At 53.7% G+C, this 25,904-nt stretch overlaps 14 protein-coding genes and 1 non-coding gene across 15 annotated transcripts; 8 read left to right on the forward strand and 7 right to left on the reverse strand.

The window, feature by feature from the left end:
- Positions 1 to 615: 615 nt before the first annotated feature.
- BAUCODRAFT_77623 (uncharacterized protein) lies at positions 616 to 2,157 on the reverse strand (the record flags this gene model as incomplete). Its single annotated transcript, XM_007681794.1, has 1 exon — positions 616 to 2,157. One exon carries the CDS (start codon positions 2,155 to 2,157, stop codon positions 616 to 618), a length of 1,542 nt encoding a protein of 513 aa, XP_007679984.1.
- Positions 2,158 to 3,348: 1,191 nt separating this feature from the next.
- Positions 3,349 to 4,661, reverse strand: BAUCODRAFT_37524 (uncharacterized protein). Its single transcript, XM_007681586.1, has 2 exons — positions 4,411 to 4,661; positions 3,349 to 4,356 (listed from the first exon to the last, which is right to left on the reverse strand). Exons 1-2 carry the CDS (start codon positions 4,505 to 4,507, stop codon positions 3,713 to 3,715), a joined length of 741 nt encoding a protein of 246 aa, XP_007679776.1. The 5' UTR covers positions 4,508 to 4,661; the 3' UTR covers positions 3,349 to 3,712.
- BAUCODRAFT_256128 (uncharacterized protein) lies at positions 4,642 to 5,613 on the forward strand. The gene is made up of 4 exons (XM_007681838.1): positions 4,642 to 4,648; positions 4,703 to 4,849; positions 4,921 to 5,281; positions 5,359 to 5,613. Exons 2-4 carry the CDS (start codon positions 4,829 to 4,831, stop codon positions 5,475 to 5,477), a joined length of 501 nt encoding a protein of 166 aa, XP_007680028.1. The 5' UTR covers positions 4,642 to 4,648; positions 4,703 to 4,828; the 3' UTR covers positions 5,478 to 5,613.
- BAUCODRAFT_114390 (uncharacterized protein) lies at positions 5,613 to 7,020 on the reverse strand (the record flags this gene model as incomplete). The annotated part of the gene is made up of 2 exons (XM_007681839.1): positions 5,794 to 7,020; positions 5,613 to 5,737 (listed from the first exon to the last, which is right to left on the reverse strand). Exons 1-2 carry the CDS (start codon positions 6,578 to 6,580, stop codon positions 5,613 to 5,615), a joined length of 912 nt encoding a protein of 303 aa, XP_007680029.1. The 5' UTR covers positions 6,581 to 7,020.
- Positions 7,021 to 7,562: 542 nt separating this feature from the next.
- On the forward strand, positions 7,563 to 11,324 carry BAUCODRAFT_77117 (uncharacterized protein; the record flags this gene model as incomplete). The annotated part of the gene is made up of 1 exon (XM_007681752.1): positions 7,563 to 11,324. One exon carries the CDS (start codon positions 7,563 to 7,565, stop codon positions 11,322 to 11,324), a length of 3,762 nt encoding a protein of 1,253 aa, XP_007679942.1.
- Positions 11,325 to 12,676: 1,352 nt separating this feature from the next.
- On the reverse strand, positions 12,677 to 14,485 carry BAUCODRAFT_151053 (uncharacterized protein; the record flags this gene model as incomplete). Its single annotated transcript, XM_007681840.1, has 3 exons — positions 12,677 to 12,925; positions 12,988 to 14,277; positions 14,333 to 14,485. The coding sequence occupies 3 exons, from the start codon at positions 14,483 to 14,485 to the stop codon at positions 12,677 to 12,679; spliced, it is 1,692 nt and encodes a 563-aa protein (XP_007680030.1).
- Positions 14,486 to 15,762: 1,277 nt separating this feature from the next.
- Positions 15,763 to 17,094, forward strand: BAUCODRAFT_55660 (glycosyltransferase family 71 protein; the record flags this gene model as incomplete). The annotated part of the gene is made up of 1 exon (XM_007681715.1): positions 15,763 to 17,094. A coding segment is annotated over one exon (1,332 nt), but the record flags the coding sequence as incomplete, so codon positions are not given.
- Positions 17,095 to 17,514: 420 nt separating this feature from the next.
- BAUCODRAFT_151055 (uncharacterized protein) lies at positions 17,515 to 18,114 on the forward strand (the record flags this gene model as incomplete). The annotated part of the gene is made up of 1 exon (XM_007681841.1): positions 17,515 to 18,114. One exon carries the CDS (start codon positions 17,515 to 17,517, stop codon positions 18,112 to 18,114), a length of 600 nt encoding a protein of 199 aa, XP_007680031.1.
- Positions 18,115 to 18,188: 74 nt separating this feature from the next.
- On the reverse strand, positions 18,189 to 19,079 carry BAUCODRAFT_125614 (uncharacterized protein; the record flags this gene model as incomplete). The annotated part of the gene is made up of 1 exon (XM_007681842.1): positions 18,189 to 19,079. The coding sequence occupies one exon, from the start codon at positions 19,077 to 19,079 to the stop codon at positions 18,189 to 18,191; it is 891 nt and encodes a 296-aa protein (XP_007680032.1).
- Positions 19,080 to 19,112: 33 nt separating this feature from the next.
- Positions 19,113 to 21,296, forward strand: BAUCODRAFT_256397 (uncharacterized protein). Its single transcript, XM_007681843.1, has 2 exons — positions 19,113 to 19,858; positions 19,914 to 21,296. Exons 1-2 carry the CDS (start codon positions 19,538 to 19,540, stop codon positions 21,042 to 21,044), a joined length of 1,452 nt encoding a protein of 483 aa, XP_007680033.1. The 5' UTR covers positions 19,113 to 19,537; the 3' UTR covers positions 21,045 to 21,296.
- Positions 21,297 to 21,432: 136 nt separating this feature from the next.
- On the reverse strand, positions 21,433 to 21,519 carry BAUCODRAFT_t35. The gene has a single exon. It is a non-coding gene; the product is annotated as a tRNA-Ala (tRNA).
- Positions 21,520 to 21,685: 166 nt separating this feature from the next.
- On the forward strand, positions 21,686 to 22,332 carry BAUCODRAFT_37532 (uncharacterized protein). The gene has a single exon (XM_007681587.1). The coding sequence runs from the start codon at positions 21,858 to 21,860 to the stop codon at positions 22,089 to 22,091; it is 234 nt and encodes a 77-aa protein (XP_007679777.1). The 5' UTR covers positions 21,686 to 21,857; the 3' UTR covers positions 22,092 to 22,332.
- Positions 22,333 to 22,380: 48 nt separating this feature from the next.
- On the forward strand, positions 22,381 to 22,668 carry BAUCODRAFT_125617 (uncharacterized protein; the record flags this gene model as incomplete). The annotated part of the gene is made up of 1 exon (XM_007681844.1): positions 22,381 to 22,668. The coding sequence occupies one exon, from the start codon at positions 22,381 to 22,383 to the stop codon at positions 22,666 to 22,668; it is 288 nt and encodes a 95-aa protein (XP_007680034.1).
- A 1,088-nt stretch (positions 22,669 to 23,756) lies between these two features.
- On the reverse strand, positions 23,757 to 24,026 carry BAUCODRAFT_125618 (uncharacterized protein; the record flags this gene model as incomplete). The annotated part of the gene is made up of 1 exon (XM_007681845.1): positions 23,757 to 24,026. The coding sequence occupies one exon, from the start codon at positions 24,024 to 24,026 to the stop codon at positions 23,757 to 23,759; it is 270 nt and encodes an 89-aa protein (XP_007680035.1).
- A 1,130-nt stretch (positions 24,027 to 25,156) lies between these two features.
- On the forward strand, positions 25,157 to 25,525 carry BAUCODRAFT_40580 (uncharacterized protein; the record flags this gene model as incomplete). The annotated part of the gene is made up of 1 exon (XM_007681691.1): positions 25,157 to 25,525. A coding segment is annotated over one exon (369 nt), but the record flags the coding sequence as incomplete, so codon positions are not given.
- Between the last annotated feature and the right edge of the window lie 379 nt (positions 25,526 to 25,904).

The raw sequence follows: 25,904 nt of genomic DNA on the forward strand, positions 1-25,904 counted from the left end.
ACATTAAGCAATGAGTGCTGTGCCTCCCGTAGGCGCTCTACGCGCTGAATGCACGCCTCAGGGAGATTGATGATCTATTGATCGCGTTCAGTCCAGCTTCATCAATGCAGTTACTGTTCGGATGGCATATCGGTTGGCCTTCTGCGAACGCTCGTTGCATCTGACCATATAGAAAAGGTATGTCAAACTCTATTGACATAGCTCATCCCCCATGCTGCTACTCCAAGCGGAAGCCAGAACTCCGCATCCCAACATGCATGCACCTGAAAGTGCAGGTATCATAATAGATACTCTTGGATATATCCTGATCAAATCAACCAACACCGGCGCCATGATCGCTGAGCGAAACACATAACCAATCTCCTGGGACAATGTAAAGGGAATGCACTATGCAGTAGCTGAACGCATAAAGTGCAGCAGGAACGCGAAGATCAGGAACACCATCGGGGCCACGTAATGCAGAGATAGTCATAAGATGCGACATGCGTTACTTTGGTACCTGACAAGTGCGTCAGTCGCTGTCCCTTTCGAGCACGTTTGCAGTCAGCAGAAGCGCTGGGGCTTTGCATGGATCGTTTGATCGGAGTCAGCCGAAGCGTAAGGGAACTGGTAGACTCACCATCGTTGTGACTCGATCCGACGGATCCATGACGCCGTGATCTTGAGTCTTTCTCGAACAGTGGTTGTACCCATGAGCTTGTACTTCTCCTCATCGGCGATGGGCAGCACGCTCGCAAACCAGTATGGGAACAACGCTGCGTCTTCTGGAGGTTGGCCGTAGGTGTCCAGCACCCGTTGTGCGAGCCAGGATGCGCTCCGAGCTTGCATCCGATAGACGAACTCACGACCGAGCGCGAGTAGGTCTTGAGTCGGCATGCGGCTGATCACAGCGTGCATGTCGGTCTCGTCCGCCGGCGGAGGTTGCGATGTCTCCTCCGCCTCTAAACGTTCCTCCTCTGCAAGAGAGACGTCCTCGAAGCGCTCCACACTGCCTACTGTATAGCCATCGAGCAACCCATGAGACTTGACACGGAATCTGTAGACGCCGCGACTCTCAATCAAGCTCTGACCGTCCGGCAGTGTTTGGCAGTGGAGAACCTGCAGCATAGTGCCATACTGGTAGAAAGGTACCGTGCCCAGCTCGCCTTGCGGTTCGTGATAGCGGTTGTACATTAGCATGCCGAACTCCCTGTTTCCCAGCAGACACCGGCGAAGCATCAATCGATATCTTGGCTCGAAGATCCTCAAGAAGGTGGGTTGGCCTGGGAACGCGGAGGTGCAGACGAATAGCGGCGTATCAAGCTCTCCTTCGCCCGGCTGGTCTTCGAGCGAGACAGCTTGCACGCGCGCGGCAACCGCATCAGGACAGAGCCCATTCAGAAGATCCACCAAGGTCTTGTTGCTGGGTTGATTTTGCAGCGATGTCGGTACGGCAAGCCCTCTGCGACACACCGGGCAGTGGAACGAATGATCCAATACCCGGGCTAGACATTTCCGGCACAAAGTGTGTCCACAAGTGGTTGTCACAGGGTCAAGCATGAGGTTGTAGCAAACCTGGCAGTCTACTTCCCGGTGAGTAGTCTCTAGCAGCTCCTTGACCAGCTTGTTATCCAGGCCACGTTCGCTTTCTACTTGATCGGAAATGGATTGATAGAGAAGGTCAGCGTTGTACGCAAGCTGTCCCTGAGCGGCGAGTAGATATGTAGCCATCAACCGTCCGCCGTATGTTTGACGCGTAGGTGGCTTCTCCGTGGACATGCTGATGGCTTCGTCGTGCGCGACTTCCTCGGTAAACGTCAACGTTCCACGAACAGTAGAGGCATGTTTCGCAACGATTTCAGCAATCGAGTCCATCACTTTCGTCAAAGTAACATCGATACTGCAGTCCGATACAGGGTGCTCATCTTGGCACTCAACGTAAGGGCACTGATAGCCCTGCTTGCGCCCCGGTAAGTCCGGATACGATATGTTTTCCCGCTCGTGAGTCTGCGGCAGACATTCTCGACATAGCGAGCGTCCACAAGGCAGCGTGACTGGTGTCCGGTATGGCCTCGAGCATTGTGCGCACTGTATCAAGCGCACCAGCGCTCGCGCATCCTCATGCGGATCTAGGCCACTGCTTTCCGACTTCTCCGTCGAACGAGCATCTTCGCTCATCAAGCCTGCTGTTGCCTGTTCCAGACCAAACTGCCTCTCCCGTCCTAATGTCGAGGGCTGTTCAGCTGTTAATAGCAAGTTCATAGGCGTGCCTCGACTCGCGGTCTCCGCCAGCAACCCATCAATTGTCTATCTCAGATCCAATTTGGTATACCACTCTGCAGCCTGTTGAGCATCTCCCTTAATGTTAACCGTTGTTGTTGTTCGTCTCGTGCCTGACGGATTTTCGATGACGTCTACGGTAGTCGGAGGGAGAAAGTTCGATATGCCGACTCCGATATTCAAATCAATAAATATGCGTGTTTGGGAGGTGCAAGTCCTGTCATCGATCATGAAGGTTAGATGGGCGTAAAACGGTTGGGTTGGTGGGCGCGATCATGCAGTATGGGAGTGGTAGAGAGACAGAGCACTGATCGCTGACAGTCACATAGAGTACGCTGCGGCAGGGTGGAGTCGGAGAAAGAATGCCCGATATGTATAAGTGCACACATTAATGAATGCAGTCAACGCCTTTTCGCCCGGTTTTACCTGTGCTCTAGCCGCAATGGTGGTCGTGAAGATGCGGCCGTCATCGATCGATTGGGCATGGTGGAGGCATGACTCTACCCACCGATCGTGCGCATCGCGGAAGGCTTGTGTGCCAGATACACGTCGCGCAGGTGGATCAGACTCCGTTACTGCTCTCTCGATGCCTTTCCTGCTTCGGAAAGGTCCAATACGAGGCTGTGGCGATATATGCACGGCTGTGGCAGAAAACAACGCTGTTCAGGAAAATAGATTGTTCAACCCGATGGTCTGGACTCTACGAAATGACTCGGGACTCGCCCTAGATCGGCGACCGGCGGCAGCCATCCCCGCCGCTCGTCCGGATCAGCTATAACTCACGGCATATAATTCCGGATAGACGATTAAAAGGCCTTCAAGACGCCTACGTGGATTATGGGACGTGTACATTTGAGTTGCGCAGGTTGAAGCTTACTACACTCCGTACAAGAGGTTACTGAGTCATGGTCGTTCTTTGAAGTGTCTTGTAAGGACACAGCCCGGTAGAAACAGTTGATGCTGCTGAAGCGCCGCAGATGGTTCGCATGGCTGGCTGTCGTCATGCGATGCAGCTGACAGATCTAGTGCCGTCGATGGGGGCACACAATATGCTGCAATATATGGTGCTAAAGGCATACAAGAGCAGAGACTAGCGCGTCGAGGTACTGTTTGACAACCACGTCGCGTGCTTCAACAGGTACGCGCTGTGAAGTCTGGCTGGACGTCTGTATCCATCGTCAAAACCAGGCAAAGTTGTCTACCTGTTGAAAGATCGCGCTTACGAGCCTTTTGGCTGCAGTCAAAACTGGCAAACATGGTTTCCGAAAGGGATCTTTAACAATTTCGACATTGTCAGGGATAAGTTCGTATAGTTGTCCTTCTGTGCAGACCTACTGAACGATTCTTCATCGCGATATATGTCATGGAACGGCCGGCTGCCTCAACGCCGGATCCTAGTCGAAACTACGAGGGTGTGGGCACCACAAGTTCTGATTCGTGTCAATCCTTATCACTACAGCATACCCTTCGCAGTCTGCTCCTTCCTCTCCTCCCAAACCGTCTTCCCACTGCAACTACATACCGTCTTGTCATTATCCCATACACCCGCACTTCTCGCAACCACGCCGACCAGCGTGTCAGGATCCTCACGGTCGAAGTTGTCTTGCCGGCGACTCACCACGATGGACCTCCCGATCAGCTCCCATATCTGCAACGGCTTGTCAAGGAAGACAGATCCGAGACCAGATTGACCGACTTCGAGCGTGCCCAACACGCCTTTCGCGGGCCGAGGTGGCGACGTCTGCTTTGATTGCAGCAAGTCCCAAATACGGCCGGTCGAAGCTGCGCCCTGGCTGATGTCGCCGGCTTCCCGGATGGTGACGTTGTAACTACCCGGGCTGACTCCTCGGAGCGTTACGTCCAATAGAGTCATGCTGGGTGCGACCTGCACCATCCGGACAAGACCTCGCACGTGGTCTTGGACGGATGTGGAGTGAGTTTCCAGGATACAGACGGCGGCGCTTTCGGCCCTGCCTGAGCCTCGTAGAATAGCATCGCGGCCTGTGTCTTGAATAGCGGTTACGATGGCTGAAGGTGGTGCATTGCCGGTTATGGAGATGAGTTGCGACTTAAGATCGGCCGAGACGTTGGAGATGCCTTCATTGATGTTACTTAACGAAGCTCTTACTGCTAAGAAACCTGTCGGCTTACCGTTCAGTTTATATAACGAAGTCGAGACATCCTTAATGCATTCCTCACAGCTAAGTGGGACGGCAAACGTTGTCTCGAAGTCTGGCAATCGAGTCATGGTGGTGTGTAGTCCGCCGCCGTCACCGAACTTGCATGACCATCAAGGTTGATTGTGCAGGACATGGTCAGGACAGTGCAGCATCGACGTCAAATCTGCTGCCGCGGTTGCTGATTTGCAATCCAAGCCTCGGTGACTCAAGTGTGGCCGATACTTCCACAGCAACAATTGACACTGACTCGTCTACGGCGAAAGCTTCACACTCCCGAGTCTTGGCATTCGAGGTCTCGTGCCTCCTCTTCTGAACCGCGACCTGCATTGCAAGCCGTACAAACGAAGCAGTATAGAGTCTGAAGCCCGCAAGGGCACTCTCGCCTCACGATGTCGCAGTTTGTAGGCCAGGTCAGTTGCAGCACCACCCACAACCGGCCATCCACCACCGCACGCACGTACTAACGCACCCACTCCCATAGACGCGCCTAGCCTACACCCGCCCATGGCACCACGTCGACCTCTCCGTCACCCCCCGACCCTTCGGCCGCCTCGCGACAGCCATCGCCATCACGCTCATGGGCAAGCACAAACCCATCTACGATCCCTCCACCGACTGCGGCGATTATGTCGTCGTGACCAATTGCTCGCAGCTGTATGCTACAGGCAAGAAAATGCAGCAGAAGAAGTACTATAGTCATACCACTCGTCCGGGCAGTCTGAAGGAGATGACGATGGAGAAGGTGATGGCCAAGTGGGGGGGTGGTGAGGTGTTGAGGAGGGCAGTTAGAGGGATGTTACCGAAGAATCGGTTGAGGGATGATCGGATGGCGAGGCTTAAGTGTGAGTGTCCCTACGTACTGCCAGATCAGGCAGGATCATATTGAAGGGAGGGGGTGAGAGTGCTGACTGGATTGCAGGCTTTGAGGGAGAGCGGCATCCTTATAAGCAGAATCTACTCCAACTGGATCTACGGGACAGCATAGCGCAGGCGCCAGAAGTGCAAGCCGCGTTCCGACATCCAGCAACTCCGCCTTGATAACATTGGCTTTGCACGGTGGACGAGCGATAAGGTTTCAAGCATAGCGATGGCGTTGAAATGGGTGTTCATTCAGGTCTATCTGCGTTACTACTCGCACGCTTGAACGCCAATACAAATTCAATGGCAGTCATCTTACAATTTCGATGCGACGCCCTTCCTGGTCACCGTGCACTGGATGAGACCATTCGGATCGCTCTGTGGCGCGTAGACCTCGGCGTCCTTGCCTGTGTTCTTCAGGCCATTGAACCAGGTCATGTCTACCAATCAAATCAGCATGATGAAGCCTTACAAGATATTGAGTGGAAGAGCTTACCAATCTCGAAGTAATGCTTGTTCGGCAAACTGTACTCCACACTCTCCACCCTCGGTGCCGCTGCAAGGATCTGCTCCGACATCAGATACATGGTGTTCTGCACACTCGGACTATTCTCCTTCGCAAACGTCTCCAGTGTAATCTTTGTGACGTCCTTGAACGCCTTATCGAAGGCTTCAACATCCTTCTTCACATCCTCCAGATCACTAAAGTTGCGCCAGCGCCAGCCGGCTTCTACCTCGGTCGAGAGGATGCGGTCCCACGTCTCCGGTAACCGTGTGTATTCGTCGCGATGGAAGCCCCAGAACTGCGAGCCAGTGGACTTGAGCACGAGGAGGCCAGTGATGCCGGAACGAATGCTGATACCCTGCCCTCTCCGCGCAACAGCCTCAACCGTCCTCTTCTCCTCGCCATCCCTAACAAAGCTATGCGGATGCGCTTGCCCATCTAGCTGCATTCGTGTCCACTTATGCACCGTAATAGTCACGTGCGCCGCACTGATATGATCGTACTGGTCGAGGAAGTGTTGGCCCAGGATGCTAGCGAAGAGTTCGGGCGGGTTGACCGGGTGCAATTTAGCCATGACATAGACGGTTTGCTTTTGCGTATCGGTGGCGACAATGTTGCGGTTGTCGGAGTGTGTCCAGGAGGCGGCGATGTCGCCTTCGAGGAGGGTGCAGACGGTCATTTCGGTGACATCTTGCTGCGATGGGTTGGTGGGGGAGCGGTGGACCTTGTAGACCCGGACGTTGTCCTTGCCGTAGCGGGCGTAGCTTAGGGAGGCCATTATCAATGTAGTACGTAGTAGAGGGTATTGTTTGAGCACAGTAGAGAAGATGGGATGCTTCCGACAAGTAGATTTGGTTGTAATGAAAGGGTGGCAGGTATGGCTGGGACGTTCGAAGGTGCGTTGTTTATTCTTTCTGGCAGAAGAGGGCAAACAGAATGATCTGATATCTACATATATAAAAGCAATGGCAAGGTCTTATCGAAGAGATAACGGCGAACTGCTGGTGAATGAAGGGCGGACCCGAAGGGCGAGTGTATCACAGGCCAATGCTTGAGCTCGACTGCTGTTCCTGCATAATCGGAGCTCGCCGATCAGTGAGCAGACTGTCGAGGGTCCTTCACGTGAGCGTTTGTCATTTGTATCATCTGTCAGGTATTGTCTTCGTATCACTGAAGCAGCGCATGACAAGTCCGATGTGTTGGTATGAGGTGGGAGGGCGAAGGCGCATAGTCATGCGACAAGACGCAGAGCGAAGCCATTGGCGTGCCTTGGAGTGGAGCGCCACAAGCGCCTCCCGCGCACAGACGTCAAGAATGCGTGGGGTCGATGTGGGAGTTCTAGTAGAGTACCTATATATGTAGTCAAATGCATGGACGACGACGAGATATAAAACGGTGCATTTTCCATCGCGTAGACCCACTAATCACGTGTGCGGCACCGTGAACACGCATACCTTGCTATGCTAGCGTAGTCGAGAGTGCGGTGTCGTCCATTTCCCCATGCTGCAACCGCGACATCACATCCTGATGCACTTCGACATCGCAGGAGGCCGCGTTCAGCATCTCAATGACGGAAATGCCCGGGGTGACATCGGGCTTAGATGACGCCGAATCCTCGCCCTGCCGCTCCCTTCACGAGCAATGCCCACTCCAATAGCAGTGAAGGCCTCCTGCAGCCCTCGAAAGCGGGCAAAGATGGCCGCTCCCTCCCCGCCGCCAGCTTCACCACCGCCAAGCCGACGCAATCATATGGCCGGTCGATGAACATAGCCGGATCGCTCGCGCCGGATCTGAAGACTTCCACTTCAAGGCTTGATTTGTACAGACCGGAGTTCGCTAGCTACGGCGGATTTGATGATGGTGGTGGGCTTACCTCATCTGAGCAGCGGCAGGCGGAGTACCGGGATCGGATAGACAAGGAGATGAAGATCAAGGTCGGCACGGAGAACTTGCTTGAGGCGCTGAACAACAAGAATGCGAAGCAAGCTCGGGACCAGCGCAAGGTGGTGGAAGTGGAGCTGCATGCTTCTACTCGGAAAATTGCTCAGCTGCAGTCAGACCTTCAAGCCGAGATCCAACGCAGCAAGGAGCAGCAGCAACAACAGCAACAGCAACAGCAACAGCAGCACCAGGCACCGCTAAGTCCAAAAGGACGATTATCGCAAATCTTCAGATCTCCGCAAGGCGTGTCTCCGTCGCAACTGGAAGAGCACCCAAATGAAGATGATGCAGATGGTCATGATGCCGACCTTGAGTCGCCCACTTACATCCTGGCCGAGATTTTGCAGGCGCTGGAGTCGGAGGGTATGCCCTCGGACTACTACGTAGGACAAGCTAACGATCTGGTCGACCTGTTCAAACGACATCACACACTCAAGTATGACCTGGCATGGTCAATCTTTGGCCTGCGTATGCAGATGATGCTGCTAAGTGACAGCCGGGAAGTTGTTGCTGCCGGTTACCGCGTCATGCGGTATGCAGTCACGGACCGCAAATCGCTACAGACTATTCGAGCTTTGCAAACAGACTACCTCGTCATCTTGTCGTTGGTGAAAGAAAGCAAAGCGCGTGTCGAGCGAGAGCAAGCACTGAAATTCATCCGGGCCTTCCTGGATGTCAAAGACGGTGCGCTTGAGATCCATCCGGCAGTGGTACGCATTGTGGTGGCAGTGGCGGATCATGCAGACGACCAACTACGCGGGATCGCCATCCTTACCCTGGCGGAGATGCTACTCCGACACCCGATGATGGTCGTCAATGCCGGTGGGCTGAGCGCACTCTCGGAAGCGATGGGCAGCGGCGTCTACTTTGCACCCGAGACCCTAATCGACCCTTTCCTGCATTTGATGGACTTGCCTGCAAGGCGCGGACTCCTCAAGTCCGGCTTTGAGTTCAGCACCGCTTTCGCGTCCTTCACCGAGCCGTCATTGAATCACGCGCATGAAGAGAAGCTTAGAGCCAGCACCAGAGTGGTTGCAGGCCTCTTCAAAAGCTGGTCAGGTTTGATGGCGTTGTCAATGCACGACTTCCTACCTGTACGATCGATAGTCTCTTCGCTATACATCACTAGCCTCCCCGTGCGGACGGCCGTGTTGGATCTGCTAATAACCATACTCCGGATCAAATCGCCGTCATGGTCGTCTTCCTTCATTGGTGGGCGGAGATTGACCACTTATGGACGGGTGACGAACCTGCGGAACGAGCACCAGGAGCAGGTCCCGCTACGGCGCACTGGTGGAGAGACGCAGAAGCGCAGCTTGGTCCAGCATTTCACCGCGGTGTCGCTGGCTGTGTTACTCCGTCAAGGCCTGCTGAAGGGGCTCATGAACGCGGAGAGCGACGCTCCGTCGCAGCCTCTCCGACGCCGTACAAGCCTGCTCATTGCGGAAGTCTTGCGCCTGGCAAGTGATCTTTTACCATCAACGTGGAGCTTCAAGCTACAAGCTCTGCCTGGCCTGTTCGATCTCGCCACGAAGTTCGACAGTGAAGATCGCTTTCAGGCAGTTGCAACGGTGTACCAAGTCGATAGCATCAATCGCACACTGTATCGCTCCACAGCCGGGCAAGGACCTGAAGCCAAGACTAGCGAAGACGCATCAGGGGCGCGAAGCCGCGCTGCTTCCAGGTCTCAGCTTGCTGCGGTAATGGATGAAGCACAATTTCGGGCGAAGATGATCGACACGCAGATACTGAGTACTGTCAACTACACCAAGTGGGACTGGTCGCTCATAATGGAGTTGATCGAGGGTCCGATGGTAAATCCAAAGCGCTTGCAGGAGGCTATGATCACAACAAAGTTCGTCCATCGCTTGCTGGGTTTCTTACGACCTTTCAAATACCGCTTTTCGGAGGCAGCCAATACGAAAGCCAACCAGCGTTATGTACGAACCGCATGCGCGCTGCTGAGCTTGCTGCTGCAGACCGCGGAAGGTGTCCGATACCTTGAGAGCAACAAGCTCGTACCACAAATCGGAGAGTGCTTGGCACAACAAGATCCAATGAGCGGCCTCACTTCCGCAGCACCTCTGTTCTCACCCGACCGCATGGCTGAGACCCTCGTGAGCGGCTACTTTGCCATGCTTGGCACCATGTGCAGTGACAGCAAAGGCATGCAGATCCTGGAGCGGTGGAAGATCATCAACATCTTCTACCACATCGTCGACCTTCAGAAGCGAGACGACCTCATCCGTGCGTTGCTCTCGAACATGGACTACACGCTCGACAGCCACCCACGCATCATCCTTTCGAAGGCGATGGTCGCCAGCTCCAAGGCGATGCGGATCTCTGCCACGAGGATCTTGAGGAAGTACGCAATGATGCCGATCAATACCAGCGAGGCAAGTGGAGGCGCAGCGGAATGGGCAATTAAACTCCTCGTCGGCCAACTGTACGATCCCGAAATCGAAGTTTGCGCAGTCGCCATCAAGATCCTGGAAGAAGCCTGCAACGGCATCACCTCGCTAGAATTTGTCGTCAAGTGCCGACCCGCTCTCGACCATCTAGGCGAGATTGGCGCGCCGCTTCTACTGCGCTTTTTGTCCACTTCGGTTGGGTACCATTATCTCGATGGGCTGGATTATATTACCAAGGAGATGGACGACTGGTTCTTAGGCCGTAACGACACCTATGTGACCATTGTTGAGGCCTCACTAGCACGTGCACTTTCAGAATCACCGGACAAACCGCAACAACCGCAGGATGAAGGCCTGGTGCCGCAGGATTTTGGCTTCGTGCCGCCGCACTTCTACCGCGAGCTAACGCGCACGACGGAAGGATGTGAGCTATTAAAGGCGAAGGGGCATTTCGAGGAGTTTGCTGCGACGATCCAGGACTTTGCCGTGGAGGATGAAGATGCGGAGACGATCGTGAAGGTAAAGGGGTGTCTGTGGGCGGTGGGAAATGTAGGCTCGATGGAACTCGGTGCCCCGTTTCTCGAGCGCACGGATGTGGTCAGGTATATTGTGCAGATTGCTGAGAGCTCCCAAGTGCTCACGCTGCGTGGGACGGCTTTCTTCGTCCTGGGCTTGATTTCGCGGAGCCTGCATGGACAGGAGATTCTGGCGGAATATGGATGGGATGGCACTACGAATGTCATGGGCGAGAGTCTCGGGTACGTGTTGCCGCTTGACTTCGGCAAGCTCTTCACGATTCAACCTCCGACCGACGGCGCCACTGGAATGCAAGCGGCGCGCATGATCCGCAGCCGCAGAGGGTCAGTTAACGATGAGGATCCGACGAACGCGGGGATCCTGAACTCGATCGTCAAGCTCGGCAATACGGTGCTCACGAACAAGGCATTGGCGGAGCTCAATGGGTACAAGCATAAGAAGGCGGATGGGTTCAAAAAGCCAGCGTTGTTTAGGAAAGCGATGGTGGTTTTGGCTAGTCATGCTTATCGCATTCCGCAGTATCGGTTTGTGATCGATTTGTTTGACAAGAGTGTCCTGAGGAAGATCGTGCTGGAGGAGGAGAGCAGTGATGAGGAGGAGGATGAGGAGGACCAACGGGGCACGGAGGGCTGAGGGAGTTCGAAAGCATTGTAGGCTTCTGCGACAACTAAGAGGAGGTGGCGTTAGGCAGTGGAGGTCACCGATAACGGCACGATGCAAACATGACTTCCAACCTCGATGGCACATTAAATAAGCGTAGCGTCACCACACCTGTCGCGCACGATGGTCTTGAAGAAGCAGCGGGCCAAGCAAGGCAAGACGTCCAAACCGTCAACGAGCACTCCAAGTCTGCCGCAACTCAGCACTCCAAACGCGCCAGCACTGCCACGTGTTGAGACCGTCCAGCCGCAAGCAGAAAACAGTCGCGTCAGGTGTGTCTGCCAAGCGTGCGAGAAAAGCTAAACCTTGGCCAGGCCAGACTCCCAACCGTCGTTCTTACACGCGCCGCGTGAGGTGAGACTTCGCACGCACCTCACACCCTGTGCTTTCATTTTCAAGCGTGTAAATCCGCGACAGGAGCTACGAAGAGCTGCTCGCGGCGAAGCTGTCCTCAGATAGCCAGTCGATGCATGACGAGATCATTGCTGGTTCGCATATGGAGAGCTACATACGAGATAACTGACTCGGAACCCTAGAGATTGAGAGCGCAATCATGCTTGACCGCAGACTTCGAGAGAACGAATAGCAACAGTACCGCATAATAATGGACGCAATGGAACCTCTCCTTGCCAACAAGCATATCCACACCGAGGCGAACTCGGTCTACTTCAGCCGGATGTGTTTTACATTCTACCTGACCGTGAGCATATTTGCTCGTCCTAGTGCTGCGTGAGCGACTTTCAGTCCACCCGTGCACCCGTGGGTATTGCCATATGAACAGCTCGGAACATAAATGACCATCATATCCATGAATGTAGATGCCTCGTCATGCTTCACAACTTCATACAGATGAAGCATCTGTGCATTATGCTGTAGAATCCCCGTCCGCTGGACCGTCGCATCCTGCATGCCATTATGCTCAACGACACGAACGGAAAGTGTCACCATTTTACTCGAACTGGGCCCTGCGAAAGCTGTTCACAATCTGCAAGCTGCTCGACCCACTACTTCGCTAGAAGTATGTCGCGGAAGAGGTCAACGTCCCAGGCAGCCTGCCTCAAGCGTACGTTGACGACTTCACTACTGCCCTGACTGAGCCCAACCATTTTTCAGCGGGTGCAGCAATGGATTGAACCAGGCGCCGCTTAGGTCGCATCGACCGCGCTGAGGTGCTTAGCGAGATGAGGGAGAAGGCGCTTGTAGAAAACGACACAGGATGGGCGGAGTTGTCGGAGAAGATGATGAACAGTCCAGTGAAGGCACGACCCTGAACGAGATTGGCTAGGAATGCACGTTGTACCACCCCACCATCACTGCTATATCTCTCAGACTGTCCTTGCTCCGAACTGTCGCTCTGCATAATACCTATATCGCTTAGCGGTCATGCGCCGGAAGGTCTTACCCTTCCAAATGAACACGAACACGAACAGTAGCACAGCAATGCCAATCACACCGATCGTCACGTACACATTTGCCATGCCTACGCCCTCGATCCATGGCGAGAGTGCGAAGACGAAGATGGTGGCAAGAGCGTTGCGAGTGAATGTGACGCCAACAAGAGCGTCACCGACAATCTAGACGCACAGTCAGCATTCGTCTCATGAAGCGAGAAAGCCCAAAGAGCGTGTGCACTCACCTCCGTGTAAGAGTCGGTGATGTACGTCAGTGCAATACTGCTGATGGGCGCGGACCCGAAGGCAGATATGGCGTAAGACACGGCAATAACCGGCCACGACCAGCCGTTATTCAAGCCATAGCCGTACAGAAACGCTCCCAACGGGAGGAAAGGTACGAATGGTGCCATGACCCACAAGCGCATTTCCGGCTCGAAGACGCCATTGTTGCGCTTGGAAAGCCATAAGATGGTCCGATCGCTCATGGGCCCGCAGATCAAGACACCGAGAGTGTTGCCAATGAAGGGTGGCAGACTCATCAGACCGATCTGGGCGGCGGTGAAGTTCCACGGGGGACCCAGCATCCAGGTGGAGAGTGTCACGGTCATGACGGTCGACCACGCCAGCATGACACCATAGACGAGTGACATGTAGCCGACTGCCGGAATCGTGAACAGGATTTGCAGCGGTTGGTAGCTGTGACGGAAGAACAAGCCCCAGTCACCGGGCGAGGAGGTGGTGAACGCAAGTTTCTGCCAGTAGGTCTTGCGCGGGATCGATGGGTTGACCTGGACGACGCTAAGCTTACGTGCGGCGGCTTCTGATATCGTTCCGACCTCGATATCCACGTCCGGAACAGCAGGTGTGATGTCTTTCTCATTCTTCTCACGTACAGTCTCCGAGGTGTGGGTTCGTGCTTGTTCTAGAAGCTCCGTAGGTACGGATGCGGATGCCTTGATGTGATCGAACTTCGTCTCCTCATACGTGAACAGGTCCACGAGAAACAAAAGGCCGAAGAAGATGGCGCACCACCACCAGACCCATCTCCAGCCTTGTCCGACCGTAATGTAACCGGCGGCCAATGGCGCTAAGTAGCCGCCAAGATTCTGTACCCAGATGTAGATGCTGTTCATCATACCGCGCTCGTGCACGAAGAAGACGTCTGCCACCGTCATCTGCACAATGACCTCTGCGATAGCGCCGAGAAAACACTGCCAAACGTTGACCATCATCAGGTCAACGGTCTTGTAGATCCTGGCAGCCCATATGCAGAGAGCGAACTGCACGATGGTGCTCACGATATAGAGCGGTCGGCGGCCATACTTCAATGCAAATGGGATCAGGATGAAGGCGCCAATGCAAAGAGTGCCGCATCCCACGGCATAGCTGTCGTTCAGGATTTCGGTACTGAAGCCTAGCTCATCTGCCATGGGTCCCCATGTTGGCGTTGCTGCATCGATGAACGCAAAGACCATGAGTGTATAGAAGCAAGTAAGGCCAAAATTCCACCACTTCTGTTTTTTGGGCCAGTTCTGTGCGGATAGTGTTAGCTCAGTATCCATCCCTGTTGAGATGGTTTACTAGTACCAGAGGATCATTCGGGTCGTCTGTGGGCCGTGGCTGAAGGATGATATTGGATCCTTTCGTGGTGGGACGTAGCAATTCGATTCGGATGGTCCCAGGTGGCCACTCGTACTCATCAATGTCTTGCTTGTGTTCGTGCTCGGTCTTCTCCGCCATATTTGGTGAACTACTAGGATCAACTGCAAAATGTCGATTGCTCAAAGAAATTTGCGAGTGATGGACTGAAAGCGAGAGAGTCCCATAAGATAAACAGAGCAGCAAGAGCCATATCTGCTGCCACGCAAACGGTACTTTGCGAAGATCCTGCGGTACCTACTTTGCAACCTCATCTTGCATGGTGTGAACGACTGCCATTCGTCCGCTCTATCAAGCATGCGCCATCCCTTGGAGATTTTGGCTGCTATCAGTAGCTCATAGTACGTCTCGAAGGCCAGAAGCTCGCGCCGAGATAGGGAATCTGTGGCTGCGGCGATCGGCCGGTTCTTCCACTGATGAGATCATGGGTAAGTGTTCGACGCCCTCCAAGAGACTCACTCGCGATGAAGGACACAGATTAGGTGAATCTGAGATGGCGCCTTGCGTTCGGCAATAATTCAGTCTTGTTGTTGACGGTGAGGTCGACTTTGCCTTTCAATAACTTCCATGAGTAAGCAGGGGGTGTATTGAACCACGGTAGAGTTGAGGCCGAATGAGGAAGGTCATGAGTTGCCGCATCCCGCGAGACATAGATGCCCGAGCTCGGTGAGTTTCGCGTAAGCCACGTGAGCCACCGTTTGCTGACACTTCTTCACACGACTTGCTTCGTTTGTACCGGGCTGGTTCGCGCCGGAACAAGTGAAACTTTCGCACCTTGATCCGGTGCCTATGTGGGTCCTGAGACAAAGGTCGCCGTTCCGTGTGCTACTGATTCCTGATCAATGGGAGGGAGCCTTGGCCAAAGAAGCTCAAAGATCTGACTCTTGGCCGGCGGAGCTATGCCAGAGAAGGTCAAGGGCGCTACACATTTTCGTATCGCGGTGCTCGACGTCAGCTGAGCCGCGCATTGTCGAGACCTCAGCCCATCCCACCGTGGCTCTTGGCGACCTCCCTTGTTCATTCATTGTAACAGCTCGTAGCGACAGCATGCTCCCGAGTCAGGTGGAAAGGGGAAATCTTCAGCACCTACACTTACACACGGCGCGTTGTTAATGATGGCCTGTAACAAGGTGTCCAACGACAAGCATCGCGCAAGCATCTTTATATGTTGATTACCGCAAACTCTGGAAAGCAACATGGTCGCTATGATGAAGCGCGACTTCCGGCGCATGGTGATTGTGGCGGCAATCCTCGCACTGGCACTGCTGATGTACGGCGTGCATCAACGGAAGCAGATAGAAGCATTGCACCTGGACAAATTAGACACCTACAAAGAGCTCATCTCCGACCTTACTGGGTCACCTTTCCTGACGCAGCAACGCGAGTTCTGGCATCGCTTTTACCAAGATCTAACTGATTGTGGCCCGAAATGCGGCCCTCTGGTACACCCGGAAGGGATCGATCTTGCCATCTTCTGGGACCCAGAGGTCACGCGGGAGCGGCCCGATCTACTGAATATGACAGACGATCAATTGCGGGAGCTTACGAGCGCCCACAAGTCTTTCGTCAGTCATATACAAACCCGGAACTACTCATTGCCGTACAAGAAAGGCACGAGAGGCATCGTAACAACTGCTGGCGGCTCGTATTTACGCAACGCCTTGGTTTCCATCCGAATGCTACGGCGCACTGGGTCGAAGCTGCCGGTGGAGATCTTCCTCAAGGATAAGTCGGAGTTTGACGACGACCTCTGCGGACACATCATGCCCAAATTGAACGCAAAGTGTCTGCTCCTCACGGACATCTTTGGCGCCGACCAAGGCAGCATTGAGAACTATCAGCTAAAGATTATGGCGATCTTGTTCTCATCCTTTGAAGAGGTGCTGATGCTAGACTCGGATTGCTTTCCCGTTTACGACCCCAACGTACTGTTTGACAAACCTCCCTTCACCGGTACCGGTCTGGTGTTGTGGCCGGACTTCTGGTATCCATCGGAATCGCCACTCTTTTTTCAGATTGCCGGTATCCCACCCCCAGCGCTTACCGACCGACCCAGTACGGAGGCTGGCGAGATCTTGTACTCTAAGCGGCTACATGAAGCATCGATACTTCTGGCCGCGTACTATAATTATTACGGACCAGGCTTCTACTACCCACTGCAGTCACAGGGCGCGCCGGGTGAGGGCGACAAAGAGACTTTCCTCTGGTCAGCCATTGCTCTTGGTAAGCCGATGTCGTCTGTGGACCACAAAGTCTTCGCGCTCGGGTACAAGTCCAAGGCAGGAGAGTGGAGAGGCAGTGCTATGGCGCAGTTCGATCCCGCGGAAGACCTCGATGCTTCGAAGATGCCTGGTTACCACCGGTCCTTCGTCTCCAATATCACAGACTTCCGGACAAACATAACAAGAGCCTACCCTCGCGCCTTCTTCATGCACGTGAACTTCCCAAAGATTGACCCGCAGACTGTATTCTTCGAGAACAGCTGGACGACTGTTTATGATAGCGATTTAAAGCAGCGGCGCATTTGGCATCACGACAAGGAGAGTGCTCTTGCGTTCTTTGGCTTTGACGTCGAACACGAACTTTGGAGAGAGGTTCGAGACATGGTGTGTGAGTACAAGAACACATTCAGTGGTGAGGTTTGCATGCGAGCGAAGAACTACCTGAATACTGTATTCAACACCGAGGTGTATATTGGAGGTACCTAGGATCTGCGCGACCGGTGGATAGCCGTGATCAATTGCATTCCGTACGAACCCCTCTGGCTTATTGTGAGCTCGCAGGACTGGCGTCCCAATTCCAACAAGTGCATTGTTCGGTCATTGCCGAGTGACAATGAGACCGGGCTCGCAGCATAGTCGCAGGACAAAGACACAGACAATGCAATGCACACTGCTTCGGGTATTACCATCACTGAGAACTGCGCAGTAATGATCTGGTATAAGAACCATAGGCGATCAGTCCTCCTCGGTCCGCCCGCGTAGCTTGATCTGCATCGATTGACCTCAGTCAAGTATCTACCAGAATTCAATTGAGGCATCAGCACTTCTTCACTCAACGTTGCGCACGCCGCGAGGGAAATGGACTACGGTCACCACAGCGGCCGTACCATGCCACTCGCGATGCACAACACGCCAGTCGGGCGACGCTACGCAACTCAGCGTACTAAAGCAAACAGTGTCTTAGCAGTGCCTAGCAACGCAGCTTCCGCTTACACTATCGTCTCACCAATCAATGATGCGTTCCACCAACTGCCATCAGTCCACGCTGAGAGTGCGCAACAAGCAGTCCACAGCAAGCCTGGACGCGGTTCGTTCGCCAGTCTGCAATCTCGAAGGGGCGGCGCTGACTCTAGGTACAGAGGCGGCAGGACTGGCATCTTCATCCCACCGAGCGCGGAAGAGATTGAGAGGTATGCTAACAGGCCGTTGCCGCCAACGCCAAAGTCGTCAGCTTCCAGTTTCGAGGTCAAGGAGTATACCGTCCCGGTCGTCGTTGCAGAGTGGCGAAACAAGCCGCTGCCGCCATCGCCTGACTCCGTGAGCTCAGTAGAACGACAGGCGGCCAAAACAACGACCAAAAGACATATGGAGACTCCGTTCGGTGCCACTGTGGTGGACGACTCACGCGACGGTACGGGCCTGCGGCGCTGTTGGCCTGGGAGGCAGGCGAAGAGGATGCTCAACTGGCTTCGTAGACGCCGCATCTGACAAAGGTCTTGCTCAACAGCACAAATACGGTAAGGGGTGAGACATTTCTCGGCCGGGAAGATAGGATAGTTGGCTCATAGCTTAGCATCTGTCTTATTGTGCCTGTACTCATAATGCCAGTCACTCCTTGCAAGATCAGCTCTCACCTGGTAGTTATCTTCTGCGTCCTCCACTATCTTCATGTCAAGATCAACAATCGCCATGCCTTCTGCGCAGCTGCCTAGTCTCGTGATGGCGCCAGCATACGGTACGCAAACTTGTGACAAGCCAGCATAGCCCTTTCCGGGCGGTCCGCCTGCGTTGGCAAAGATGATGGCTGTGGTTGTTGTCAGTCGCCGTATCTCTCCCAGCGTGCCGCAAGGCTTACCGCAAGTGTTCTCGAAGCACCTTGCCGTTAGCATACTATCCAGGAACAACCCTTCTGCAACCGGATTGATAGCAAGCCCAGCTTTCGAGCAGTCCGTTAAGGTCCAGAATGTCGGTATAATAATGATCATTGCTCCCTTGGAGATCATCTCTCGAAATGCTTCAGGAAAGGCAAGGTCCCAGCAGATAAGCATACCCACTTTGCCTAGCGGTGTATCAAAAACTGGGTGAGGGTCCATTGACGAGGAGGTAAGATGTAGCCGTTCAATAGAACCCCAGAGATTCTTCTTCACATACTTTCCAGCAATCTCGCCGACGTTCGTGATGAAGTAGGCAACATTCTCCAATCGTTCCTCGTCGGTACCAGCATCGTGGAGCTCGACAATGGTGCCAGGGACAATATTAATATTGCATTCCTTGGCTAGCTCACGGTACTTGTTGAGGTAGGTTTCCCAATGGCCACAAGCTTCCTTGAATTTCGCATCCTGAGGTAGCCAGTTCAGGAGATGGTACTCCGGTAGAACCGCAAGTTGCGTACCCACTTTGGCAGCGTTGCGGATATAGTTGGCTGCTTTTTGGAAGTTGACTTCCATCTGCATGGGCTGTACGTCGCCTCAGCCAAGTTTCATTGTCGCTAAAGCTCTCGTGGTCACCTTGGGATGTAGTTGAATGACGGCCACCTTGTATACCGGTGCTGTCTTGTTAGATTGCGGCCGCTCATGGACCGGAGGCTCCGGCTCCGGCCCAGCGCCAGGGTGTTCTGCCATCTTAGGTATTTCTTTTGTCCAGGTAAGGACAACAAGTGGCAATCCAACGTCCAATAGCTTGGACTATGCAAGTGATGCAGTGACCAAGACAGCACATCCGTTGGGATCCGAAAATCGATCGGTACCCCACCAGAGAAGGCACGCAGTCCAAGAGTCACGCCAAGATTTCAGCCCCACGGCAGCGATTCCGCGCTAGCGAACAATTTCCAGGCGCGACCACGAGGACGTGGAACAAGAAGCTGATCAGGTGCACCAACTCAAGACCTCGATCGCCTCCAGACGCAGCGACCATGTCTGTCAGACAGGCGCCAACATACCAGCAAGGTGCGCCGGAGCGGCCTATTGATGACGACTCCGATGTGGAAGAGGAGGCTCTAGCGAACGACTACCGCGAGCAGGTAGGCTATAGGGATGGCGAAGATTACGACCTGGATCAGCACATGTCCGTAGGTGGAGGGCCACAAGATCTCCAAGCGCAATTACAGGCTGCAGCCACGCCCTTGGAGTACCAAGCAACCATTGAAACAAAGATCCAGAGCTATGACAGTTACTGCAACCTGTTTCACTTCATATTAAACAGTGAAGGACCAGTGGACATTGAGGTGCCTTCGGTGAGGACATACAATGTTTTGGGACGTCCAAGGTGATCATACTGACTTCTTGCAGTACTACTGGGCGTGGGATGTTATCGATGAGTTCATCTACCAGTTTAACTCCTTCTGCTCCTTCCGCCAACGGCTCGCCTTCAATCAAACAACAACACAGGTCAACGAGGATGAGATAGCCGTACTACGAGAGAACCCGAACACATGGGGCTGCTATTCCGTCCTCAACGTTCTCTACTCTCTCATACAGCGCTCGCAAATCAGCGAACAGCTCGCCGCACGGAAACGTGGCGAAGATCCTGCACCGTACGCTGGCGAGTACGGCTCACGAAGTCTCTACCAAATGCTCGGCTACTTCTCCATCATCGGCCTGCTGCGTGTGCACTGTCTGCTGGGTGATTTCAGCCTAGCGCTCAAGACACTCGACGACATCGAACTTAACAAGAAGGCAATGTTCGCTCGTGTCATGGCGGCTAACTTCACCACCTACTACTACATCGGCTTCAGCTACATGATGATGCATCGCTATGCTGACGCATTGAGATCGTTCAACCACATTCTGATCTACGTCAGCCGGACGAAGAACTTCCAAAAGGGCGCACAATACGATAGCATCACGAAGAAGAACGACCAGATGTACGCGCTTGTGGCAATATGTGTGGCCTTCTACCCTCAGAGGCTGGACGACACGATCCACACTGCGCTGAGAGAGAAGTACGGCGAGCAGTTGACGCGGATGCAGCGCGGTGGGCCGGAGGCGCTTCCGATCTTCGAGGAGCTTTTCAGGGCAGCTTGTCCCAAGTTCATTTCACCAACGCCACCAGACTTCGACCAGCCGCACCTGAACATCGATCCCGTAGAGCACCAGCTGTCGATCTTCATGGAGGAGGTGAAGAACAACATGTACTCGCCGACCGTGCGCAGCTACCTCAAGCTGTACACGACCATGGACCTGACGAAGCTGGCCGGGTTCTTGGAGGTGGATGCGGATACGCTGCGGAGTTGGTTGCTGGTTAATAAGCAGCGGTCAAGGCAGGTACGGCATAGTGAGGGTCCATTGCTGGAAGGTGATGTTGTCAATTCGAGCGATCTTGACTACGCGATGCAAGGGGATATGATTCACGTGTCGGAGGCCAAGGTTGGTCGGAGACTGGTAGATTGGTACTTGCGGAATCTGGCAAGGACTTACTAGAGTTTCAATCCCATGGGCAGGCGTGGAGGTCGAAAGCCGCGAATGGATGCTTCAGCGTGGCGTTGATGGTTGGAATTTGTGAGGCTAGTTTGAAGGCAGTAGTTTCTGCCCAACTGGGAAAAGGCTGGAAGCCCTCCGCAGGCCCGGCATATCCTGCTACACGGGGTATATCCCAGTGAGGCCCTCAAATCAGCATGCTGCCGCAGCCATGGTATTAAATGTCTCTCCAGCAGTTTCTGACTCCCCAAGCGGCCATGAAAGCGTCGACCGGCGACTGACTCGGTACGATAAAAGTAAGAGAGACACGAGTGCCCTTCAGCAGCCAAAAATACATCGATGATACTCTTATGTAAGGAAAAAGAGGCTTACAAAAGTAAAAGCATAGCTATGGACGCTGTGGGAATTGAACCCACGACCTTTCACAGGTTACGCAATGGGATGCGAAGCGAAAATCATACCCCTAGACCAAGCGCCCAGATGATGGTTAGTCAAAGTTTGAACAATATATACTGCATTGATAAGGCCACGATTTAGCCGCGACTTAGCTTAAACCCGGCGCCTTGCCGCAGACGTCCGTTGTCGAGGTCCTGGTTCCCTTTAGCTTCCTTTGAGTCACACATTACGACATGCTGCTGCATCATATCGCAAACCGCGAGGTCCTTAACCCGGGCTGCTGGTTTCGAAGACGTGAAAAGGATGACGAGTCAGTCAGTAGGTGGAAGGGGCGCTTAACGAACGTGTATGGCACACTTTAAACTGCAAGCCTTCTAATTGCAGCTTCTCAATGCCTATATGTGATCTTCTCCCTCGAATATGGTCGATACTGATAGCTCGATGGTGCTGAGCAAGCTAACAATGGAGGTTATCGACGATGCCTACATCTCAGCGCTGTCAGTCCACACTCCGGTCGTTCTTACTGCGGACTTCGGAAACTCGCAGACAGCCTTCTTAGCATTGTACCGAACGATCACGCTCATGAGCGCCAGTATATCACTTCAATGGCAAAATCTGCCGACCCGTAGCCGAATCATTCGCATCCGGCTTTGAGAGCAGCTCCAGCCTTCTAACACCCTGATATCTGTGACTCGCTATAGTGTATACCCTACACAACGGGGACTACCAGACTTGGCAGCTACAGAATTCTCGACCAGCTACGAGACATACTGACTACGGCTTGTAGCAAGTGAGATTACCAGACCCACATTTATCAAACTAGGTCTGTTGGACACACTGCACAGCATGGCATACGCGTAGATCTTAAGTTGATGGTAGGTACTAAGCAGCTCCCTTTCATCGTTGTTCTCCAGTATCTTGCGAGTTCCGGAACCGGCAGTAAATGTTCGATTCTCCGGATGATACAGACGTCTTGCATGAGGAGCCAGACCGTCATGACTTGAAGCCACGTCGCGTAGCGAGTGACAATTTCGGCGACCCTGGTATGTTCATGAAGAGCGGTCGTGCAGAGTCCGTACCAGTTGTACTGGCTGATGCTCTCTCCGCCAAGCTGCTTACTGATTGCCTTGCAAACCTCGCAATTGACGCGCATGATGTGGCTTTGTGTTTCTGGCAGTGCTGTACGCTGATCGGGACGGTCTCAACGGCGTGCTACGCTTCAGGACAATAGAACTCGAGGTCGGTGTCAGGCCGTGGCCCTCGATGCTGACTTCTAGCACTCGGCGAGAGCGCTTTCATGGACCAATTCGGTGATACTCGGAGGTGAACTGGCAGCCATTGCAGCTGCTTTCATAATCCGTCCAAAGTATTCAAAAGGAAGGCAGTCTCTGCAGGGTCGCCGATTGTTGAGGAAGAGCAAGCAGCAGCATGCTTGTAATGGGACAGCACAACATTTAGTGAAGCTTACTGTTACAATCGCCCCTTGGCTACAGTCCTATCATGGTACCCCTAACGGTTCGCATACCGTCGTAATACAATAAGGGTTCGGGTAGGTGCGGCACCTTCACAAGGGGACCTCAGTGTCGGAGCGCCAGAAGGTAAGCGCCTGTCACTCATTAGTGCCCCGAAAGTCTACGAAGGGCCCCGTGTGAGATAGGCTCCAACTGCGTAAGCGGCCAAAGTCATGCGTACCTGAGTAGCGATACGACCCGGCACAGGGACTTCGTAGAGGTCTTCTCAAAAGGCATGTGTTTCTACTAAGCGGTCCGGCCGATTAGTCAGAGGTCTGTATCCCTTGCTGCCGCTCTTTCTTCTTCCAATACTACATCTCCAGGTCCTAGATCTCTACCATGAATCTACAATACCGAGGCCTCAGCTAGCGACTGAATCACCTTCTCGGCGTTCAAAAGATATTGCCGAACGATGCCGTCTGCAGACACTATGTCGGATCAACAGGCATGTCGCTACGGTACCGTACCGTGCTGGGAAACAAACAGAGATCCGTCTTAGAGGCGACGCGAAGCCCCTACTCTAAGCCTTACCTGCCGGCTTCGTCTACGCCGAAGCCGTCAAGTGGTGACTGGGTACCTAGCCTACAAGGCTATGTTTAAGCTGGAGGTGCCCGCATGTAAGCTCATGCGGAAGAGCTCAAAAGGCCAAAAAGCGCCCGTGCCTCTACATCGATTACAGAGCGCCGGATGTCCTCACGATCAGGTATCAAATACCCTGTCCTCTTCATGCACACAACTTCCTACAGTCCCGTGAGTCCCCAGAGAGTATGCCCGTACGAAGCTTGACGTTATCGCTGCCTTCAGCATACTACGCATGGAAGCAGTAGGCCACCTGCGGAAAGCTGTACTCAACACCGGGTCTGGCCGGTTTGTTCGGCTTAGCGACGTCTCTAAGCCAGTGGTATGCGCTGCCGACATCTCGCCTCCCAGACGGCGGCCCCGGACGAGGAAGCAGTGGCGTCACACGGAGGAAATGTTTCGTGCTGATACATATTGCGGACGGTGGTGGAAGTGGCAACAACAAAGGCTGCCCGTTTGTTGCGTGGACTTTCCGGCGCTTGCGAGGCGAGTGCAACATGGCGGCTGTTGGTCACAAGCGATGCCGCCTGAGACCAAGAGAACGCCCCTGCGATTCTAGGAGAGCATCCTTTTCCCGTCCAGAATCGTCGCATCGGGACCGAGCATGCAGGTTCCCTTTGACATCTGATATTGATTAAACTTAGGCAAGCAAGAATACCAGCCGACAAGCGATGCAGTTGGGAGTCAAGCTGCTCAGGTGAACAGTGTTGAGCGCGTAAGCCACCGCCTTTGTTTTCCACAACGAAACGAACAGCTGTGAGTTCACACAATGGACGAGTGAAGCGCAACCGAGAGAACTACTAAGTAGGACGAGCAGCTGTCGGAACGAAATATTGCATGGAATAATTAAGCGCCACGCTAGAGTTGCGCTCCGACCCGGAAGGTACACATTAGGTGTTGCTGTCCGCATGATTAAGCGGGGGCTGCCCGTACCTACAACGGAGCGGTCCTAGTAGACAATAGATGTATGGAGGTAATGTATCCTCGAGCTTGTTTGCTCGGTGCTTTGGACGAGTAGTGTTTCTTAACCTGCAGTCTCCCCCCGTACCAAGGGCCGCTTGTTATCCTGGCACGGCCACTGCAGCCACAGCGTCCCGATGCAAGAGACTGCAAGGGTACGTCGAGTGACCAGGGGTATGTGACATGGCCTGCATGGTCCTCGTGTTTGTCTGTCTTAACTCTAAGGCTTGGTTAGGGGGGAGGGAGGCAATTAAGACACGGCGTGCCGGTCGAACATGGTGGGACACTGTATGTGCTGACTGGCCTCGCATGTCCCGGTCTAATCTCAGCCTTTGCCGCCCTGGTAGTAGACGGCGTGGTCGAGCCTTGCACCTGCTTGCCTAATTATGAAGCTACACCAAGTCGATCGGCCTCATCGCTGGTTTTCTTCTGCCAATAGTATGCTGAGACCAACTTACCCTTGAAAGTACTCACCCTTCCTTGATTACAGACCGACGTTCATTGGCGGATATGGTCTCCGAACGAAAGAGACGATACAGTATGATGGTGTCGTTGCGCCAGTGGTTCAACAAATGGGCAGCGTTTACGCAACCGGGCCAAAGCTATGCACGGGAATCTTGGTGGGAACAAGCCGAGGCCGCGGTCACACTGCTTCCTGTGACCTTCGAATACCATCCCTTAGACCCTAAGAAGCGAGAGTTCCGAGTCCTCCGTCTCGGGTCAGTGGATGATGGCGATCCATTGTATTTCTTGGATGTCGTGTCTCTTGAGACACGTCCGAAGTACAGAGCATTGTCGTACGTCTGGGGCAATGGCAGGCCTATCTGGCGAGTCTCCGTCAATGGCCAATTTTTGAACGTGCGCTGGAATCTGTACACATTCCTTGAAACCATGCTAGACGCTGAGCAGACCGCCCTACCGATCTTCATCGACGCAATTTGTATTGATCAAGGCAATATCGAGGAGCGCGGTATGCAGGTTACTTTGATGGGCGAAATATATAAATCCGCGCAGGAGGTGGTCGTATGGCTCGGAGATGGTAGTGCTTGCCCTAAAGAGCTCAGGAGCATCTGGCACCGGACTTTCGAGCCGGCAGCTCTGCGTGAGCGCCCTTCAGCGGACGGAAGCGGACACTCTACAGCTGAAGAACATCGACTGATGGGATTGGTCGTGGTTTTCCTCGTAGACAACAAGTACTGGAGGCGAGTCTGGACTGTGCCGGAATACTTACTCGCTCAGCAGGTGACGCTGAGACTGGGAAACTTGACTGTAGACAACGCGGTATTTCATGCTGCCGTGAAGAAGCATATGTCGGGATTCGGTGGCGATATCATAATGCCAATGGCCCAGACCTTGTGGAACAGCAACACTAGAAATCTGGATCTAGGTTTGATGTGTGGCAATTACCTCGTACTGA

Source organism: Baudoinia panamericana, assembly GCF_000338955.1.
Source record: "Baudoinia panamericana UAMH 10762 unplaced genomic scaffold BAUCOscaffold_12, whole genome shotgun sequence".
NCBI classification, from domain to species: domain Eukaryota; kingdom Fungi; phylum Ascomycota; class Dothideomycetes; order Mycosphaerellales; family Teratosphaeriaceae; genus Baudoinia; species Baudoinia panamericana.

Excerpts from the sequence above, each read along its gene's own strand:
- BAUCODRAFT_37532 (XM_007681587.1), top strand. The coding sequence starts at position 21,858 with ATGGTCGATACTGATAGCTCGATGGTGCTGAGCAAGCTAACAATGGAG.
- BAUCODRAFT_256128 (XM_007681838.1), top strand. The coding sequence starts at position 4,829 with ATGTCGCAGTTTGTAGGCCAG. Across the intron at positions 4,850-4,920 it reads TGTCGCAGTTTGTAGGCCAG|ACGCGCCTAGCCTACACCCG; the intron begins GTCAGTTGCAGC and ends CCACTCCCATAG. Across the intron at positions 5,282-5,358 it reads TCGGATGGCGAGGCTTAAGT|GCTTTGAGGGAGAGCGGCAT; the intron begins GTGAGTGTCCCT and ends ACTGGATTGCAG.
- BAUCODRAFT_256397 (XM_007681843.1), top strand. The coding sequence starts at position 19,538 with ATGTCTGTCAGACAGGCGCCAACATACCAGCAAGGTGCGCCGGAGCGG. Across the intron at positions 19,859-19,913 it reads TGGACATTGAGGTGCCTTCG|TACTACTGGGCGTGGGATGT; the intron begins GTGAGGACATAC and ends GACTTCTTGCAG.
- BAUCODRAFT_37524 (XM_007681586.1), bottom strand. The coding sequence starts at position 4,507 with ATGACTCGATTGCCAGACTTCGAGACAACGTTTGCCGTCCCACTTAGC. Across the intron at positions 4,357-4,410 it reads TTCGTTATATAAACTGAACG|GCATCTCCAACGTCTCGGCC; the intron begins GTAAGCCGACAG and ends ACATCAATGAAG.